Below are 19,531 nucleotides of genomic sequence, written 5' to 3'. Positions count from 1 at the left end.
GCACCACCACCAGCATAACCAGCAAGAGGATTCGACTCGGTCCTTGGTGTGACTCGGCGAGCAGCGAGTCGACTCAACCCGTGGTGGTCCTCGCCGTTGACTCGCAGGAGACCGGAGTCAGACTCGTCCAGGCGCTCGTTGCGTGCGCCGAAGCCGTCCAGCAGGAGAATCTGAGCCTCGCGGATGCTCTCGTGAAGCGCGTGGGCTCACTCGCGGCTTCTCAGGCGGGAGCAATGGGGAAAGTCGCTACCTACTTCGCCGAAGCCCTGGCTCGTAGGATCTACCGGATTCACCCTTCCTCCGCCGCGATTGACCTTTCCTTCGACGAGATCCTGCAGATGCACTTCTACGAGTCTTGCCCTTACCTGAAATTCGCACATTTCACGGCGAATCAGGCGATTCTAGAAGCCGTCGCGACGGCTCGTGGCATTCACGTCATCGATCTAGGGCTCAATCAAGGGATGCAGTGGCCGGCGTTAATGCAAGCTCTAGCTCTCCGACCCGGCGGACCTCCGTCGTTTCGTCTCACCGGCGTTGGAAGTCCGTCGAATAGAGACGGGATTGAACAGTTAGGTTGGAAGCTATCTCAGCTCGCTCAAGCCATCGGCGTCGAATTCGAATTCAATGGTCTAACCGCCGAGAGGTTATCCGATCTGGAGCCGGATATGTTCGAGACCCGACCCGAGTCGGAGAGACTAGTGGTTAATTCGGTTTTCGAGCTCCACCCGCTTTTGGCCCGACCCGGTTCGATCGAAAAGCTGTTGGCTACGGTTAAGGCGGTTAAACCGAGCATCGTAACGGTGGTGGAACAAGAAGCGAACCACAACGGCGTCGTTTTCTTGGAACGGTTTAACGAGGCGCTTCACTATTACTCGAGCCTGTTCGACTCGCTCGAGGACGGGCTTATACTACCGAGTCAAGACCGAGTCATGTCGGAGGTTTACTTAGGGAGACAGATCCTCAACGTGGTGGCTGCGGAAGGAGTCGAGCGGGTCGAGCGGCACGAGACGCTGGCTCAGTGGCGAAAACGGATGGGATCCGCCGGGTTTAACCCGGTTAATCTCGGATCAGACGCGTTTAAGCAGGCGAGTTTGCTCTTGGCGCTATTCGCCGGAGGAGATGGATACAGAGTGGAGGAGAACGAAGGAAGCCTGATGCTTGCGTGGCAGACGAAACCGCTAATCGCTGCATCGGCGTGGAAACTCAGCGCCGTCGCGGCGGAGTGGCGGCGGTAGAGGATTACGTCATACGTCGTCAGAAGGAGGAGTTATAAAACTTAGGGAACTTTTTTTTTTTAATAGATATTAAAAAAAACAATAAAATTGCAAAACGATAACCTTTTTGTTTTTGTTTTACTGTAACTTACCCCACTAGTTTCGTTTTATGACAATTTCGCCCGAATTTTCCGTACTTTTTTTACCATTGATTGTCGTCGAGATTCGAGAACGAGGAAAATGTGTGTATGTAAGCACGAGCTTGTTTTTCATAGTTTTTTCAATAAAGTGAAGAAGTTTGACATTGTATATAGATTTGCCCTAAAAAGATGTAAAAATAAAGAAAAACGCATGTAAAGGATTTTGGACCGACTCGATTATTAAATAGAGGCTAACGTTAGGGAGATGATGATGATAGATATAAGTAATGAAGGTAACCTCTCTTGAGTCTTTACTGAAAAACCGGAGTCCAAACTCTACTTTTCGGTTTTGAGGTCTAGCTTGTCAGCTTTTGATTAAATGGGTGTAACCGTTTTGCTTAGGAATGTGTAAAACAAAACTAAACAAAAATTCCGATTTTCAGTTGATAACTCATTTATACAAAAAAAAAAAAAAAAAAAATTGTTTGAGACTAAGAATACAATTTACATATTCTTACATATTACTCGAATTTTGTTAGTCATGAGTCATAATCTAAGGTCTCCATCATTTACCTAAAAAGAGTAATCAAGAAGTTTCAGGTTTTAATCCTTTAATAATTTTGTGATGGGATCCATAACGTTTCTTCCTTTCCTGTGATGTACAACATTGGTAACTTCTCATCGGACAATGTGTTATGATGACTTTGTTCCGTTTAGTATCGGTTACAACTCAAATTTCGACGTTATGGATCTTGGACTCTCTGAGTCTCTTAGCAAACATATTAGAATAGGAATCAAACCAAACAGAGAAGTCCTTTAGCTAATGTTCGAGATTTCGGTGATTCTTGAACCGTGAGCTCTAGTTATCTGTAGTAGTTACTGTTGTCGCTTTGATACAATGTCAGTAACGCACCTACTGAGTGTTCCCGTCCTTGTAGAGTCTCGTTCTCAAGCACTTCCACGATCGAAAAAATGCGTTTCTTGGTGTATTCCGTTAATGAAGAGAGATGATCTCAGAGTTTAGACTATAGTTGAAAATGACTTGTGAGCTAAGGAAGATTCAGCAGCTAGCATGTAAAAACAAAACCACAACTGAATTATGAGAACTATCATAAAGATTCCTACTCCGCTGGTAATGCTACTGATATGGAGTATCGTAAAGATGTATACTAGTTAAAGTTAGACAAAACTGTTGTTAATTTACTTCTGCTGGTGATATTTCAAACTAGTCTACCTCTGAACCTAACCATTTGTTTGATCCGTTTGATGCATCTCTATCAGCTTGTCATGGTCTAAGAGAGGTATGGGCAGAGTGGTTAACCAATCGACCCAAAAGGGCTTTGATACCTCTAGTTTGAGAGAGAAAGATTCTTGTTCTGACTTATCTTGTAATTTGATCTTCTGCTATCTAGCACGATTTCTTCTTGTGAAATATTTAAAATACTCGAAATTTTCCGAAGCACCAGCCAACACATTAACAAAGCTATTAATGATGTATAGTAAGAAAGAAGGAATAAAGAAAAAAGTATCCAATGATATTATGGTAGTGTGGCGAAAAAAAAAAAAGATAATTCCTTCAAAAAGGAAAATAGAGCTGAGGTGAAAAACACTTTAGAACATAAAAAATTAGAGATAGAGTATACTCCAAGCAAACAAAAAACCAATGGCCAATGCAGATAAGAAGCAGAAAAGTTTGATGAAATCAGCTACCTATACCCACCTCCACATGCTTATCGTCTGATGCAATTACAAAGATACGAATTGACACCCACAGATTAATGAATATATCCATCGAAATTTCTTCCATAGATTGATATATGGGAAATGATATTGGGGTTAAAAGAATTTGAGTGGAAGGTGAAAAAAAAAAGGAAGATAATTTTTTAAGATAATTTTTTCCAATGAAACGAACAAAAATCATTAAGAAAATGATCCAAAACCACCCATCACATTGAATTTTGTATATGTAATAAAATTCACCGATGCTTCTCATTACAGAAAATTAAGTAACTGTAACAAACAAAAAAATTAAGGATGCTTAGAATATAAGATGATGATGACAATTACATTTTTAGAAAATCTTGGCAACATCCTTCATAAGTCCACGATTGGCACCTGCAAAATCGGTGAATTCTTGATACGATATGTTTCCATCACCATCAGTATCAATTTCAGCCATCATACGATTGACATCATCGTGCGTCACCGAGCCAAGTGTCTTAAGAGCTTCTTCGAGTTCGGCTGCTGAGATTTTACCATCGCCGTTTGCATCAAATCTCTTGAAAATACGATCGTGCTCGGCTTTCTCCGTTGCATCAGCCATATTGTGTTAATGAATATGTTCGTGTCTTTAAAATGTGCAGATTTCTTCTTTGAACTTCCTTTTTGGTCGACTAATAAAAGGTTATCAAATTATATATAAATATTTGAATAACAAAAGGCAAGTTAAGGATGTGCTTTTAATTAGGAACTTTTGAAGGAATAACTAAACAACAAATGAAGGTAAATGGTCCGAGTTAAGACTAAATTTAGCAAAATTAGGATGTGACTAGGTCTTTCACAAGTAGCTAGAGGATTTTACCGTACTAGGATTAACTGATCAGATTATATGTTGTCTATTCAGATTTTTTTTTTTTATATCTACATGATACACATAGTTCAAAAAAAAATCAAGAAAAATATGTGTTTATATATGTGAAGTTCTTGAGAGAAGAAATGTTATTTTCGAGTGGCATTGCTCGTCCCTTTTTTAGCTAGGGAAGATGATGAGACGATGTTTCGTCGAGGAGAATATATAATATGTCAAAAAAAATTAATTAAGAGAACAGAAACCATATATCTCAATATGATTATTAATTGATTACAACATGCTATCGAACGGTAGTCCTTCACCTTTTCATACTGATTACTGATTACAACATGAGTATTAAATTACAACATGAATATTTATTTTTGTTTGTTAATGGGCCAAATAAGCAAATTTGTTTTAAGTAAAGAATCACTTCGAGCCGAATGAGAGTTTCACAACTCACTGCCGATAATCCTAAGCCACAAGTTTTTAGCCACCTGTGTGCTGGTTGTGTTTATCTTCTCGACACGTCTTTAAATCTGTCACGAACTCAAGAAAATATACATACAATACAATAACAAGCCAGCCGACCTAAAAAGCCATAAAATATCTAATATAATCTAAAATAGTAGCAAAACCGACACTACGTGGAAAGAAGAAGAATAAAATAGAAAGATTATAACAAAACTCAAAACTCAAAGTATCCGTCTCTATAAAAACACGCCTCTTGTTACTCTTTCAACAGATCACAATCTCCACTAATCTCTCTTTGAATCTGATTTTTCCAAACAAATATATAAATCAGCTTTAGCGTCGATAGATGGTGCATACTCATCAAAAAGTTACTCATCAGAAAAAGAGAAAAACGATGGTGTTTCCGGCGTGTGTTCAGTGCGGGACGAGACAAAACCCGTGTCGGTGCAAATTTGTGGGACCGACGTTAGGGTTCGTGGCTTTTCTAGTGACCGGAGTCATCGAGTGGCCGGTTGGTGCGGTGGTTTATATCTTTAAACACGCAAAGGGTCGCCGTATTATGCGTCATCCGTCTAGCGTCGTTTATCCTAAAGTCTCGAGAGCTATTCCCATTTGACTTTGTCGTCGTTATTATCCAACTATGTTTCGTGATTAAGTTTGTATGTTTTCACTTTTTTTATTTTCAATTATATAAATCCCGAATCCTAAGTCCTGATTAGTTTCTTCTTATCTGTAAAGCAAATAAATTTTATGTTATGTGAGAATCGATACGAGTTGAAATACTCGTTTGATTTACTTGATGTATGTATTGTTTTTTTTTTCCCCTTTTTTTTTGTTGGTAATGTATACTACTTGTCAGCTAATAAATTTTATATTGGAACCGTTTGAACCAAAAATAAAAATAAAACATGATATTGGAACCAACATAAGACACTGTTATGAATTTATAATCCGGAGAATTGTGGCTATATCACTAAACCCTTATTCTTAAATCCAATCAGTAAACAAATCCAGATCAATATATAAACGAACAGTTTTTTTTCCTGGTAAACTCTTCGTATAATTTCATTAATTGGATATGAGAGTCTTTATTTTTTTTTTCTTTTACAAAATTTAATAATAATTTAGTAGTATTTTTTTTTCCCAACAAATATTACTAGTCCATAATAGTTTAGCCTCATAAGTCATAACCGTCGATAAAAGCTGTTAAGGAGCGGAACAAAAAAAGCTGTTAAAGGAGAGAATTAATAAGATGTTCCAGCGAAGACTCTCTTGGCTATTCTCTATCGTAGCCAAAAGGTTGGTCTTTGATGGATCAGTTTATCGCAGCACCAACAAGCTCGTTCAATTAAACCCAAAAATAATATCCGAAGCTGACGTATTTTCCTCTGTTTACTTGTATAGATCACAAAGTCGCTTGATTTCGTGTCCGGCAACTTCTGCTCAAAACTGGCTAATTTCTGGGCTTCGCCAGAACTTGCAAGGTTTCTTTTTTTCCCCAAAGCCTTACTTTCGATGCTCTCTCCGTGTCCGTTCGTTATAGGGTCTTCAGATTTAGTAGCAGACGAGGTGTTTGTGAAAATGCCGCAGAGAAATTATTTGTTCACGAGTCTTTTAAATTCAAAATATATTTGGTTGGAGGATGATAAAGATGAGCTACAAACAACACTATTTTTCTAATCCGAATTGTTGTTTAGTTTGGAACTACAAACAAATTTCCTTTGAGATTAATTTTAGATACACGCACACATTAGTCAAGAAGTCTGGCATTAGTTGATATTTCCTTCATTGATGTTAATATTAATGATGTTCACGGCTCTATCTATATATGTGGCTTTAGTTACATTTCAGCTTGTTTCTATGTCTTGCAGCAACGCGATCATATGCAAATGGAAAAAGTAAAGACTACAATCTATTTGGTAATGTGAAACCAGGTGACGATGGCTTTAGAAAAGCCTGGGAGAAAGAAATGGAGGACGATGACACTCTATGGTCTGCAAGTGAAGACGAGAGCAATGATAATACAAAACAAGAAAGTGGAAGAAACCGACTTGAAAGAGAGGTTAAGAAAGCTAGACAACAAGCTAAAGACAGCTCTGATCTAATTGATGCAGATGATAGTGATGAATTATACAGTGTTTGGTCTGGAAGTGATGAAGAGAAAACGTTGTGGACTGGCGATGAAGGTGATGATGACGACGATATTCCAACAGATCCACACCCGAACGAAGCATCTGATAAATACTTGGATAAGTTGTTTGAGTTTGAAGAGAAACCAAAGTACAGGACAATCTCAGAGCTGTTGAAATCTGAAAACGAACCTGAGGAGCTTTCACCAGGTAAAGAGGCGAGGAAGCTCGCTGTTGAGAACGCGCTGAAGAAACTGAACAAAGGGCCTGACGGTCGTTACACAAACGTGTGGGAAGTAATGAGTGATGTTGACATTCTGATTGGAGCGTTTGAAAACATTATCTCAGGACCTGAATATGAAGAGCTACGAAAAGGTGGACCCAAGAGATTGAACATGCAGTTTTTCAAGGACATACAAACTCGCATGAGAGATCCGAACTTCAAATTCACACCTGAGATAAAGTTGAAGCCCAAGAGTAAACTAGTGCCTAGGAAGAAATGGCAGAAGACACAGTCCAGAAGAAGGAAAGCTCAGAAGCGGTAAAAGCTCCCTGCTTGTTCAAGGAGTTAGATTGATTAACTGGTAACTCCACTCATTCTTTCAAAGATCGATTCTTAGTGATTCAAGTACTATCCATTTTCTGTAATTTCTTGCTGCTGTGTTGATTCAGAATTGATCTTTGTAGGTTTTTAAAATATGCTTAGACAACAACACCAAACAGCTTTCACAATTACGGTTGAAGAGTCTTTTGACTGTTTCATCCTGATGCCAATTCTGTGAATAATCGGTACCGTGATTAAACAGCTTTCCTTTGGAGTGATTCTGCACTTTATATTCCTTCTTCTAAAGAAAGAAGCTTTGAACGAAAAGCTAAAGATGCTTTGGTCCCTCTTGGACATTTTTCTGAGGAAGAATACATCTCTTTGCACTTTGATCTTCAAAAGTTTCCTTTTTTTATTTCGGTGCTAAAAGTTGGAACTTGTAATGTGACACTCTCTTGCCCTTTGAAGCTTCTAAACAAAATATTAAAAAGGAAGCAATTTGCTTAACAAATCACAAGATGCTGATTTTTGGGTCTCTTCCTAATATTCTTATATATATATATATATATATATATATATATATTAATTGATATTATCGTCGAAGTATCATTCATGTCCTATAGAAATTAGACAAATTCAGCATCATTGGCTGCTTAATTGGTCCATTATATACCTATTTTCACTCTTAAGATTCCACTTAGCTTATGGTTAATGATTTGACCTCTTCGAACATCACTCAACTAAATTTGAAAAATTATTGTTTGAATATAATCATCAATGCTAAACCATGTAACCAGTAACCTCATCATGTATTATCCGTCTCAAAATCTAGGCACAACATAGTTTCTCAGTTCTTTGAATTGTTGGAGGTTTAAAGTTTGATTCTTCCAAGTTTTCAATTTGTACATGTCTCGAGGACCAGCGCAAATTTTTTTGGTTAAAGGATAAAAGCCATACATTTGATAATGTTGAAACAGTATTTTTTAATCGACTTGCATCTTTTTTGTAGAAGTGAAAAGTGTTAAACTATAGATACATATTCTAAATACCAAGGCCACAACTGTTTTTGTAGTTTACGTTTGCGTTACCATGTTATAACGTTCTAAACCACAAATGTAAACGTACATAGTAGTCCATAAATATTCATCAACAAACGATCAACATGTCATAAAATACAATATCTACATTCCGAAGGGGAAAAAGCCAGAATTTATTTTTGTATCGTCTTAGTTTGATTCTGTTGGAAAATTGTCTCTATAAGTTATTACATAGTTTCTACATCACTGTTTTTGTATTATGAGAATAGTAAGTAGCCAAAATAGATATGTATACAAAACAGAAAGAGGAAAAATAGACATTATAATCAGTCTTCTTCTCAGAATTCACATGATGGAACAAGCGGCGTGGACGTTGTCGTCGCTGAAGAGGGAAACGTAGTTTTCGCCAGGTGCGTTTGCGGCTGGAAACGCTTGTGTGGGATTGCGGATGTGGCCTGCGGGGGCGCGTTTGTCGTACATTCCAGGGGCAAAAGGGTAATAGACCATATGCTGAGGTATGTAAGGCCAGAACTCTGCCTTTTTCCCTGTGCTCTTCACTCTCTTCAACACCTTGTTTGGGTCCACGTGTCCGTTCACCGTTATCCGGCTCTGTTTTCGGTTCACTTCTACCGATTTTACTCCTGTACCGGTCGGTTCCGAACATGTAAACATAATAAGTTAACGATTATCTAAAAGATTTGTATTTTTAACAAAAGCTAAGATGAATTTAAAAAGTTGCCTAAATCTTATAAAACATAATTTAAATTTTTACAGAAACATTGCGATATATGGAATGCCTTTTGAATGTTAACGTTGTTAAAGAAAGTATTATCACAAAGAGGACCAAACTTTTCAAGAATGCGATTCCTGATATGACCATTTATATGCTCAATATAGATCGTCTTTTGGGGAATTAATAAATCTGTGTTATAGACGAAAATTCGTCATTATATTAATATGAAGTGGTGTGCATGCAATAGACAAAACGAATTACTAATGTTTTGAAAAGTTAATGTATAAATATTTTTTTTTAAAATTAAACGCTTACAATTTTACTACTAAAGTAACTAGATACAGCATCCGACAATATCATAATTTCAATAAAAACAAAAGATATATTCATAATATTTTATTTGAATACTTTACTCAAATTAGTAAAATATTTGCGTAGCAAATTATTTACTAGAGTTTGATGAATATCTTAAAATTCTCAAATCTATTATTATTATTATTATTTAAAATAACTTACAAAAATTAGTAAAAACTTTTAACTTGATGATATGAACAAAGTATAACTTAGTAAATACAATTTTTTCGCTGTAACTCTTTTATACGCTGGACTTTTAACCATAATCTTTTCAGACTAAAAGTTCTTATAGTCTTTCTCAAGCAAGAGGTTGAGCAAATGATTAGTATCTTAAAAATTGTTATATATTTGGGCCAGCTATGCAATTGTAATTTTAAGAGAGGAATAAGAATCTTTGAAAGAGATATTAAAACAGAGGGAATAAAGAAAATGAAAACAAAAAGGGAAAAAAGAGAGATTGGCAAAAGTTTTGATTCAAAGTCCAAGAGAGAGATGAGAAGGAGAACCTTTCATGCGACGAACCACGTTTCTAACTCTTCTTTCACAACCATCACAGTCCATTTTTACCTTGATGTCCACTGTCTACACAAAAACCATTATTGAAATATACATATCATACAAATAAAATTGAACCCAAAAATCTCTTATAGAAATCCAAATTACTTTATGAAGCTGGTTGCTGTGATGTAATTCAGTAGTAATCGGATTATAGCTTCTACGTGATAACTAAATCACCATTAATTTAATATCACTAAAAGATGCTTTAATGTAAAATGTTATAATGTTTTAGCCGTTCACTTACGTTCATGATATATAGTTTTTAGTTTAATATTATTTATTATGTTAATTCATCATGTGTAATCTATGATATGTACCGATATACATATACACAACGAAAAAAGTTGATGAAGTTTTGAAGAAACATGTTTAAGAAATAAGCTACGGATAAAAAAAAATGTTCACGTTTTAAAACTTATCTAACATCTGAATTTTATGCATACATAGATGACATATTAGCACATAGTTTTGAATTTAGCCAAATCAAATCGTATATATATATATATATGTTTGTGTGTGTGTGTGTAGATAATAGAGTCTTATTTGATATACAGAATGAAAAATCAGAGTTGTAAATATATCAATGGAAGAACAAACCTGCAATGGTTTACGCTTGGTTTTGGCATTAGAATATGTATATGAACAAAAGCTAGAGATATAATCAAATGCACCCATTCTCCTCTCTTTCCCAGAAAACAAACTGTGTATTAATATATGATCAAATGTGTATAATATATATATATTTTACATGCATGTATATATATATGTGTGTATGATGTGTATATATATAGGGAGAGAAGAAGAAAGAGGCTTTCTTAATAGAGAAGGAGAAGAGAGTTACGTGACATGCATTCAAGATTCCATGAATATATATCTAGGCTTTTTTAGTGGTCTATTTGTTTTTAAGAAATGTAACCATCTTCCACGAGAATGTTGTAGAAGAAAAGGTAGTAACAGAAAGTAAGAAGGAAAAACTAATGAAAACTTTTACGAGAAATGAATCATCTCCTGAACCGTAGTCTCTTCAACTCGAACTTGAATTTAATAAAACTTTTCAATTCGAACTTGAATTTAATAAAACTGAAACAGCGGTACGTAATCTAACTAGAGTTAAATAGCTATATATGTTTGAACTTGAATTCAATTCGAACTTTAAGTTTTAGTTTTTTCATACTATCTGTAGTGAGAAATGATGTCCTAAAAGCCCTTATATTCTTATTAAACTAATCTCCTTTTTTATTGGCCTTTGCTTTGGTTTCGATTCAAAGATTATGGCTTTGTCGCCCAATTACTATCCAATAATTGCCTAATATGATTCCCTCAACTCAGAAATCATTAAACATATAAATACTATTATAAGATGCTTTTATCAAAACTAAAATTAATGATGATCGGTTGTTTATTGTTTGAATAAACTCATTGAACAATGCTAAAACTTTAGATGCTTTGTGCTACAGTGTGATGTTGAGTTACCAATGATCTTTGACCTTCCCTTTTTCTATATAGAATTTTATGCCATCTTTATTATACATAATTAATAGATAAACGAAAGTAATTATATAGACATATAGTTTGTGTACGTTTGCGTGATATCTAGGTTGTTCGGCTGGTTTAAACTATACATACGCGTACTTACATCATATAAAAATGTACAAATATGTTGATTATCAAATCGACATTGAATTTCAATATAGTAATCTAAGATTTTTAAAAATGAAAAAATATGAATTCTATGATTAATTTGAGTTTTACCCGGTCTGTTTTTCAATATTGTATCTTGGATTGTTTAAATGTCAAGAAATTCTAAAATTCATAAAAACATATTATATTTACTTTAACGGAATTTAAGTATATTAGTAAGTTCTACGCAGAAAACTGAGAGAAGTACATATGAACGGCCCATGCTATTTTTTTGTATAATTATAAGAGTTTTATATTCTAACTTTAATATCAGAGAATTTTTAATTAAATCGCTCGTAGATTCTAAGCGACTTGTGTTGGACAGTTCCATCAATTTTGTCATTGGGGTCTTTACAATTTTATATCAACCATTCGTTTTTTCATTAACTATTATTACTATAGGACTAGGATCTAAAAGTATTGCCATGAGCTTTTTGTTTTGTTTTTACAATAATTGCAACAAGTTAATGAAGTTATACTAGGTTTTTTAAAGTAAAGTCCAAACAGTCAACTTATACGAATCTGACTATATTGGAAATGTTACTTTTTTGGTTCCAGTAATAATAAAATAAAATTGATGAAATCGTAGTAATATTCAGAGTTCACTAATAAAAAATGAAAACATGATTCTTCTATTCAAGACTTAACATTTATTTTTCTTGCCTTTTTTTTGAAGTAGAACCCACTTGCCCAACTATACTTCTCAACTCAATCAATGTATTTTTTTTTTTAAATGACCAAATTCATGATGAGTCATACACATCTCACAAGTGAAAGAGCTATGTAATCATCACAATCTTTTTACTCACGAGTCTTTGAAGTCAACATTTATAACAAAAGATAAACCAGGAGAATAAAAAACATCCGAAGAAGCTCTTCTTACAAACTTAGCAACTTACAATCTCAAAAATCTTAGAACACATAAGAAAAACAAATGAGTGTTTTGCAACTCCAGATTGATCCTAAACGCATCTGTGAAAACCTCTTAAACTTGCTGCAACCGTCTCTGGCAGCTGGCGTCTTAGTAGCGGTCATGGCGTCTGCGACGGAGTTAAAACATTTAGTTTAAATGCAACCAAAAGATTTACAGTAAATAATAAGATGTCTGTTTTCTTGATCATAGTTACCTGCGGCGATCATAATCCCTCGGTCTTTCCCTAGACCGGGACCGTGAACTGCGCCGGCTTCTTGAATCATACCCACGTGACTGATTATAGTTTCTGTCATGTTCACGGTGGTCATGGTGCCTGTCACGATCCCTACTCCTACGGTCAAGATCTCTTCCACGGTCACGGCTATCTCCTCTGTCTCTGTCTTTACTTGATTCTCGCTCTCTGCTCCTCTCCTTTGATCTGAGATTGGTAGTTTTCCAGAAAAAATGTTGAGGATTTAAGGAAGCAAAATCAAGAATGTGTTGAATAGCTTAAGAAAGTAAACCTCCTTTCTTCGACCCGTTCCTTGTGAACTTTGTTCTTTTCCTCCTGAAGAAAACAGAGAGAATAAAATTACAGTCTACATTGAGAAAAAACACGAAAATCACAATAGAGAATTATATAGTTTATAATTACCTGCAGCTCTGCTAATTTGTCGCGGATCAGCATGTAACCCAAATGAAGCTTCCCTCCAAAATGATCAGCTAACCGACGATCACTAAAGGCAGTACAAAAGATTTTTGACATTGCCAAATGCAAATCACAGATTGGTAACATAGATATAGTTTAAAACTCCATTATTTATCTCTAACAGGCACAATAAATCAAGAAAGAACGCACATTTATTAGCTGCAAAAGTAATCCTCGTAAAACTGGGCCCAAATAGCCTGCTGTGTGAAAAGGAGGTACAATAGCCGGTGTCAAATAAAGAACCACTTGCAACCCAGAAAATCTATTACTAGCTTTCTTTTGAAAGACCTCGGAACTATTAACCACAAAGTTTTTTTAAGTAACCAAACCTAACCTGTCATAGACGCTCAAAAATGCTCCGCATATGTCACATAGACGCAGCTTCTGGTCTGTCTGAGACAACAAAAGAATAGAGAGTGAGGGTTAGCAATTAACAAACTGCCAAAAGATATAGACATAGTACATCGAGCAGGGATGAGAACATGGTATACTTCCGTTCAAAAGCAACTGTGAACAAAAAATGTTTTGAATTTTCCATTCAAAATTCAAATCCACTATATCTTTCTGGATACTAGAAGCACGACTATCTCCCTTAAACATTCTAACGATCATCAGACTAAACAAAATATATGAAATGAAAGAACTATGAATCATGAATCTGAGGACCTCTATGAGGAGTGAATTTTCAATAAGGTAATGAAAATGGTGATTTTCACTTACAATGCGCACATCAGCAGCTGTGTACTTGGTTGAATCCACTACAGGTTCTTGCCTAGCCGTAAGCTGAAACATGTAACGACACAACAACTCTTAGGAACTTATCAAAACAGGGAAAGATATTATACGATAAGTCAAGTAGGGAGAGAAAAAAAACATGCCTAACTATTCAAGCAATTTACCTAAAATAATATAAAAAGAGAGACCCCTATTTCAACAGATTTCATAAATATCTCCACATTTTATGAAGTATGAAGTAACTCGGAGATAAGTGGCAAACAGAAAACTAATTTACGAAAGAAAACAAACCTTCTTCAGAGCTTCAGCCTCTTCTAGTGCTTTCTGCGCCTCATCAACCATTCCTTGTTCGCCTGAAATAACATATAGATATCGTAACTGTACAGTGGCTGTTTCCAACATTGAAAAAGTTCAAACGTACTTTATGCAGGTATATAAAACCACATACTAGCTTCTTCCAACATAGTAAATCACAAATGTTTCCTAAGCTCAGTTTTGTAAATTCATGATGATCAATTGATAGGCAAATAAATTTTTAGATCAGCCACCAGAAACTCCCATGTTCGCAAAGAAAGTTAGAATGTAATAATGATCAGAAGAAGATTAAAAAAAAAAAATACAGAGGCTTGCAATATTGAACGACTGCAATGGTCACTTAAAGAACTAAAGATTCAAAATCATCCCACATAACGAAAGAGATACAAATAAGAGGTCAGTCCCTTACCAAACTCTTCAGCTTTCTTTAATTTCTCATTGATCATCTCTTGAGTACGAGGATCAGGCGGAGGTAATGCTGCAGCTGGCGGCTGAGCTGGGATGGGCTGTGGCAGGGATGCCCTATCTTTGTTGAAGGCCTCCAACAGCAGCACAGCCTGTAGGAAAACAAGACACAGGACTTGACTGTTAATAAATTACCAGATGCAAAAAAATAGCAAAGCACGTAATCACAGACCTGTAAGTCAGCTCTCTTAGTCCTCATCTCTTCAACTAACTCAAGAGCTCTAATCTTCAGATCCGTTTTTCCTTCAAGATCTGCGATATGATATCATCATTTTTTAAAGATTACAGCAGCATCCAAAGATTTTATACCACCACAACAATCATTAGCAGAAGCTAATAGTACAAATTATAAAAGAAACACTTTTAAAAGGTGAAAACCCATCTCAAGCAACGCCACAGATTCAGCTTCAGTCAAAAGCACAGTGAGGCTTTATTTTCCAGAAGATGAAAGATCTATATATATCATATAATTAGAGCAGCTTAAATATTTAAACAGGGAGTGGCAGGTTTAGTTCTTAAAACTGAGTAAATATGCATCTTGTAGCCTGATTAAAACAAATCAACTCCTTTGTTCATGAAAGCAAGCATACATCAGAGACATTTGATAGCCTACTCTAGTTATTGTAGAGAAGTCTTCAGCAATACCAACGCAAATATACTGCCGACAAGGGCACGCTCAAAAGGTTCCAGATTCGTATGAGCTGCAATGAACTTTTAACTATACAAAAACCTCGCAATCACATGAACAAGCACTTATAACTATCTATGTGGAATTACAAGAGCATCACACCATAAAACATCAAATTGCAGAAAAATAGCCAAAAAGTATACTAAAAATGAAGTAGTAGCCTTTCACAAAAGCAAAAAGGACTTCAAAACCGGAAGCTGGAAGTAACATTTAGTGGTTAATTAAGCAACTTATAAAGATATAATTATTATACCATGCAGGTCTGCTTCCTTCATCTTCTCTTTGATTTGCTTCGATAGCTCGAGAATTTCAGGTGACTGCAATAAAACAAATAATAATGATGGGGAAAAGCCTAAGTTAAAAAGGTGCAAAAAGACACCAACGACTTAGACCATCACCTGAGTAACTTCGGTGACTGAAATCGCAATGGCAGCTTTGGCATCCTCTTCCTGAAGACGCTTAAGGGCCCTACCAATCTTTCTATCACACTCAACAATAAGCCTGTCTATCGCATCTTCTAATTCCCTATCGTAGTTGTCAACACCTTTTGCCTTTGCTTCTTTATATCTAAGGAGAAGTTAAAGCAAAACAGTAGGGGAAAGAAATAATGTTCCATTCAAGGCTCCAGACTTTCACAGCAGAAGGACTCTCCATTCTTATAAAAAAGGATACTCTTTCCTCAGCTGCAGCGAGTGCACCTTTGGGCAAGGACCCATATCCATTTTCTGATAATAAACAAACAAGTCAAAGACTACTCATAAGACCGCTCACAGAAAAGAAAAAAAAAAGAATATATCAGTGAGCCAACACAGGTTTAGATGTACAACAACTTACAAATCTTGAAACCGAAATGCATTCTGAAGTATTCAATATGCATATAAGAGCAAAACGAAGACTTATGCAGTAGCAATTTCAGGTAGCAACGTAGCGCCACTGTTATAAAACAAAAAAATTGCACACTGTTACCTAAATCAACAACCTCCCCCAAATCAAGCTAAAGTTCTTCCTTTTGTTGTTGTTGTTAAGAACATCAAAACGTATCAACTAACATATACCAATAGTAAGTCTCTAGAGCTTAGGCAGGCAAAGAAATATTTATTATCAAAGAAGTTCATGTATCAAAGCTCTCTCTAATTGTCACCAGGGATGAGGAAATTAGGGCTTTTGAAGATACTAATTGATAAGCCATAAGCTGAAGAAGAAAGAGAAAACATGGGCATCGAAGATATTTATACGCACCGTCAATTGAAAAAGCTCGTGAGGGCAGAGACCAGATAGGTAGAGACGACAAACATCGCGGTCGTAGTATTTGCGATTCACCTCCGTCACGTCGCCGTTTCGGTTCGCTCCCATGAGCACATCGAGCTGCTTCCTCATGGCGTCCATCTTCGTTATCTCTCTCTCTCTCTCTCTCACAATATGATTCTCGGAAGCACGAATCGATCCTCCCTGCGAACAGAGAGATTGGGTTTTGATTTGTTGTTTCTGGTATACAAGATTTTTTTTTAATCATTAGGGTTCTGTCTCAAATTATGGGCCCCTAAAATTAAAATAATTTTAAGTTTTCTTACCAGCTAACATTAGGGCTTATTAGTACGATTAAAAAGTATCGGAGTTTTTTGCGAATTAGTAGAACTTTACAAATAAGTCGATATTTTAGAAAAAGCGCCATCGATTACACTAATGAAGCCCAACAACGTTCATCTTCGCCTCCTTTGATTGTCCGGGTTAGACCCGGCTCGGGAGCCACTCGAATGGATCGGAATTCCAAGTTTGGGCTCTTCACTTATCATCATAGAATTTTTTTTTTTTTGCAGTTTTGTAATCATTCTGTATGTGAAGGAATATGACCGAGATGTTTGTTTGATGTACGAATAAATTCATCACTTTAATGAAACAAAAAAAAAAATGCAGGAAATGGTATCACCATGGAAAGTATTTTGTAGATCCATTTTCCTTCTTCGTTTGAACAAGGTTTAGATTTAGTTGGGCTTTTACCTCGTTGGCTATTTTATTCTCTTCTTTTTTGTGTGAAGAATTTACTATTTAGTGTAATAGAATCTATCGAAGCAAATAAAAAAAAAGGGATAGTAAGGTAAGATTGGTTTTATTTCATTGAAAAATATTAACTTAAACCCTCAAATCGCCACTTTACTAGAAATATAATTGATTTCTATCATTTTTTGCAACAACATTTTAAATCTTGTGCATAACCAAGACAACTTCCATCGGTATAGTTTCTTCTTTTACACTCATATTTGCACCCATCTTCAAGACCCCCTGCTGTACAGTCCATAATGCAATAATCATATCCCCCTAAGAAGGCAGGCTTGACTACTGCATCAAATACAACCACGTTAAATAAAAATAAATATATATATCTATGCACATATTTACATATAAATCGGTTTTTACTATTTTTTTTTCTATAAAGAAATTATTGATAAATTACTCTTAAACTGATCAAAGATAGATGACAAATAACAACATACCCGATGAGGCCAAAACGTTGGAATTGGACAACGGCGTTGCTAGTACCACAACAAGAAAGAGAACCACAAAAGCTTTTGTAATATTCATTATCTTCTTTCTTACTGTTAATTTTGCTGTGAAAAAAAGAAGAAGTCTATAATTTCGTAGAAACATTTCTGCGAAGCTTTATTTATAGGGAGACTCTTATGTCGAGATCGAGAGAAGTCTCAATTTTCAACCAAGTAACTTTATCTTTGACCGTGAATAAATTTTCTATTTTTGTTAATAACATTCTGTTTTAGGTAATAAAATTATTGGCATATCCATCTGTTAATTTTTTGGTCAATATTAGCATATATGCGTATATTTGCATGTATGGTATCTATATATATATCTAATTAGATTTTCTCACTTTTATTTTCTCCTCTTTAACATCTAAACATAAATTATATGTACAGTATTTGGGTTTAGCAAAAACTAAAATCTATTGCTATTTATTAAAATTTGAATTCTATCGATAAAGATAGATTCTCTCATTTCTCCTTCTGCCACTTCACCCAAAATATCATTCTTAATTGGCTTCACTTGTATAATATCAATCTATACAAAAATAAAACAAAAAATAAAGAAAAAGTACAGTATTTAAATTTAGCAAAAACTATAATCTATTGATAATCTAGTGATATTGGTATGTTTAGTGGTCTTATACAGCTAACATTATTGAACTGCAATCAATTTTCAATGAAAATTTAAGATGAATCAGAATAGTATTTTTGAAGGAAGTAAGAAAATTGAATGTTATATATATATATATATATAATTGGCAACTTTTCTCGAAAATATATATATTATCTCAATTTTTTTATTTTCTTTCAGGCTATGAACTTAACCAGAAATTATAAAATTTTAAATTTAAAAGTTAATAGTTCAAATTTAATAGTAAAACTTTGAGTATGGTCCGCATGTATGCTAGAGCATTAGTTTTTGGGTCAACATAAATAAATTTAACTAGTAGTCAAAATTAGAAAACACTTATGGGAATCTATATTTGACGAGCATAAACTCTATTATCACATTAATTTAGTCAATATCATTAACAGTTAATATTATGATAGAAATAACATATTAATATTATTCAGAATGTCAGATTAAATGCAAAATTTGACTGCAGAAATTAATGTTTAGAAAATTTGATATGACAATTAGCGTATAATATATATACATATATATATATATATATGTATATTTGCATGTATGAAATGATTCTATATTTGTTGTTGCCAAATCATGATAATTACGGTCAAAGATTTTTTTCCTTCTTGGTAACCATTTTAGTACAATAAATAGTGTTCATGTACGCTTGTTAAATAGAGATCTCGACAAGTAGAAAGAATCTTACAATAAATATCATTCTCAAAATAAAAATTATTTTAAAAATTTGAAAAAAAAATACAAGGCCGTCGGGGTTAAGTAATTAAATTATACTAAAGGGATAGCATAATAAAATAGGATTTCATTTCCCATTATAAATTGAAGACCAGCAATAGGAAAGTCATCTTTTAAGACATGATTTTAGAAAAAGATAATTTATAGTGCTCAAATCGTCAATTACTAGAAAGAAGATCTATTGTCTGGTCATAGCACCAAGAAAGAAAAGAAAAAAAAGATCGACTGTCTGGTCCAACAATCCAGTGTTGGGAAATTTTGAGACAGGTTCTTCTCCAGGCTCTATCGTACCTTTCCGCTATACGGAATAATACAGTCATGGAAGCAATGCATTTTTTCTTGTTCGCCCGAAATAA

General features: G+C 35.0%; 7 protein-coding genes across 9 annotated transcripts in view; 3 read left to right on the top strand and 4 right to left on the bottom strand.

Annotated features, from left to right (window-relative positions):
* LOC18019666 (DELLA protein RGL3) overlaps positions 1–1,488 on the top strand; it is a 2,122-nt gene extending 634 nt beyond the window's left edge. Inside the window, 2 exon segments of the mRNA XM_024156715.1 lie at positions 1–4; positions 7–1,488. The exon segment at positions 1–4 is cut by the window's left edge and continues 634 nt beyond it. Of these exon segments, the coding sequence (XP_024012483.1) occupies positions 1–4; positions 7–1,235 (1,233 nt within the window). The 3' untranslated portion in view covers positions 1,236–1,488.
* Positions 1,489–3,425: 1,937 nt separating this feature from the next.
* LOC18019665 (probable calcium-binding protein CML29) lies at positions 3,426–3,677 on the bottom strand. The gene has a single exon (XM_006400224.2). It carries the CDS (start codon positions 3,675–3,677, stop codon positions 3,426–3,428), a length of 252 nt encoding a protein of 83 aa, XP_006400287.1.
* A 936-nt stretch (positions 3,678–4,613) lies between these two features.
* On the top strand, positions 4,614–5,283 carry LOC18019664. The gene has a single exon (XM_006400223.2). The coding sequence runs from the start codon at positions 4,744–4,746 to the stop codon at positions 5,011–5,013; it is 270 nt and encodes an 89-aa protein (XP_006400286.1). The 5' UTR covers positions 4,614–4,743; the 3' UTR covers positions 5,014–5,283.
* A 305-nt stretch (positions 5,284–5,588) lies between these two features.
* On the top strand, positions 5,589–7,103 carry LOC18019663. Its single transcript, XM_024156409.1, has 3 exons — positions 5,589–5,696; positions 5,802–5,881; positions 6,269–7,103. The coding sequence occupies exons 1-3, from the start codon at positions 5,650–5,652 to the stop codon at positions 7,069–7,071; spliced, it is 930 nt and encodes a 309-aa protein (XP_024012177.1). The 5' UTR covers positions 5,589–5,649; the 3' UTR covers positions 7,072–7,103.
* A 1,169-nt stretch (positions 7,104–8,272) lies between these two features.
* Positions 8,273–10,541, bottom strand: LOC18019231 (heavy metal-associated isoprenylated plant protein 21). 2 transcript variants are annotated; one of them, XM_024156281.1, is made up of 3 exons: positions 10,350–10,541; positions 9,701–9,776; positions 8,273–8,748 (listed from the first exon to the last, which is right to left on the bottom strand). In XM_024156281.1, the coding sequence occupies exons 1-3, from the start codon at positions 10,425–10,427 to the stop codon at positions 8,453–8,455; spliced, it is 450 nt and encodes a 149-aa protein (XP_024012049.1). In that variant the 5' UTR covers positions 10,428–10,541; the 3' UTR covers positions 8,273–8,452. The 2 variants fall into 2 exon arrangements, with proteins under 2 accessions (XP_024012049.1, XP_006400284.2); XM_006400221.2 differs by having other exon boundaries at positions 9,701–9,772; positions 10,350–10,482.
* A 1,668-nt stretch (positions 10,542–12,209) lies between these two features.
* Positions 12,210–16,767, bottom strand: LOC18019230 (putative RNA-binding protein Luc7-like 2). 2 transcript variants are annotated; one of them, XM_006400220.2, is made up of 13 exons: positions 16,497–16,767; positions 15,930–15,982; positions 15,656–15,824; positions 15,511–15,574; positions 14,742–14,821; positions 14,514–14,661; positions 14,081–14,142; positions 13,775–13,837; positions 13,389–13,447; positions 13,001–13,082; positions 12,870–12,913; positions 12,560–12,784; positions 12,210–12,472 (listed from the first exon to the last, which is right to left on the bottom strand). In XM_006400220.2, the coding sequence occupies exons 1-13, from the start codon at positions 16,641–16,643 to the stop codon at positions 12,454–12,456; spliced, it is 1,215 nt and encodes a 404-aa protein (XP_006400283.1). In that variant the 5' UTR covers positions 16,644–16,767; the 3' UTR covers positions 12,210–12,453. The 2 variants fall into 2 exon arrangements, with proteins under 2 accessions (XP_006400283.1, XP_024012116.1); XM_024156348.1 differs by lacking the exons at positions 12,210–12,472; positions 12,560–12,784; positions 12,870–12,913; positions 13,001–13,082 and adding an exon at positions 13,110–13,254.
* A 581-nt stretch (positions 16,768–17,348) lies between these two features.
* On the bottom strand, positions 17,349–17,886 carry LOC18019229 (defensin-like protein 71). The gene is made up of 2 exons (XM_006400218.2): positions 17,750–17,886; positions 17,349–17,594 (listed from the first exon to the last, which is right to left on the bottom strand). The coding sequence occupies exons 1-2, from the start codon at positions 17,835–17,837 to the stop codon at positions 17,434–17,436; spliced, it is 249 nt and encodes an 82-aa protein (XP_006400281.1). The 5' UTR covers positions 17,838–17,886; the 3' UTR covers positions 17,349–17,433.
* Between the last annotated feature and the right edge of the window lie 1,645 nt (positions 17,887–19,531).

The sequence above is a fragment of the Eutrema salsugineum genome, unplaced genomic scaffold (genome assembly GCF_000478725.1).
Source record: "Eutrema salsugineum unplaced genomic scaffold, Eutsalg1_0 scaffold_2, whole genome shotgun sequence".
Lineage (NCBI taxonomy): Eukaryota > Viridiplantae > Streptophyta > Magnoliopsida > Brassicales > Brassicaceae > Eutrema > Eutrema salsugineum.
This window is presented reverse-complemented; position numbering and strand designations above follow the sequence as displayed.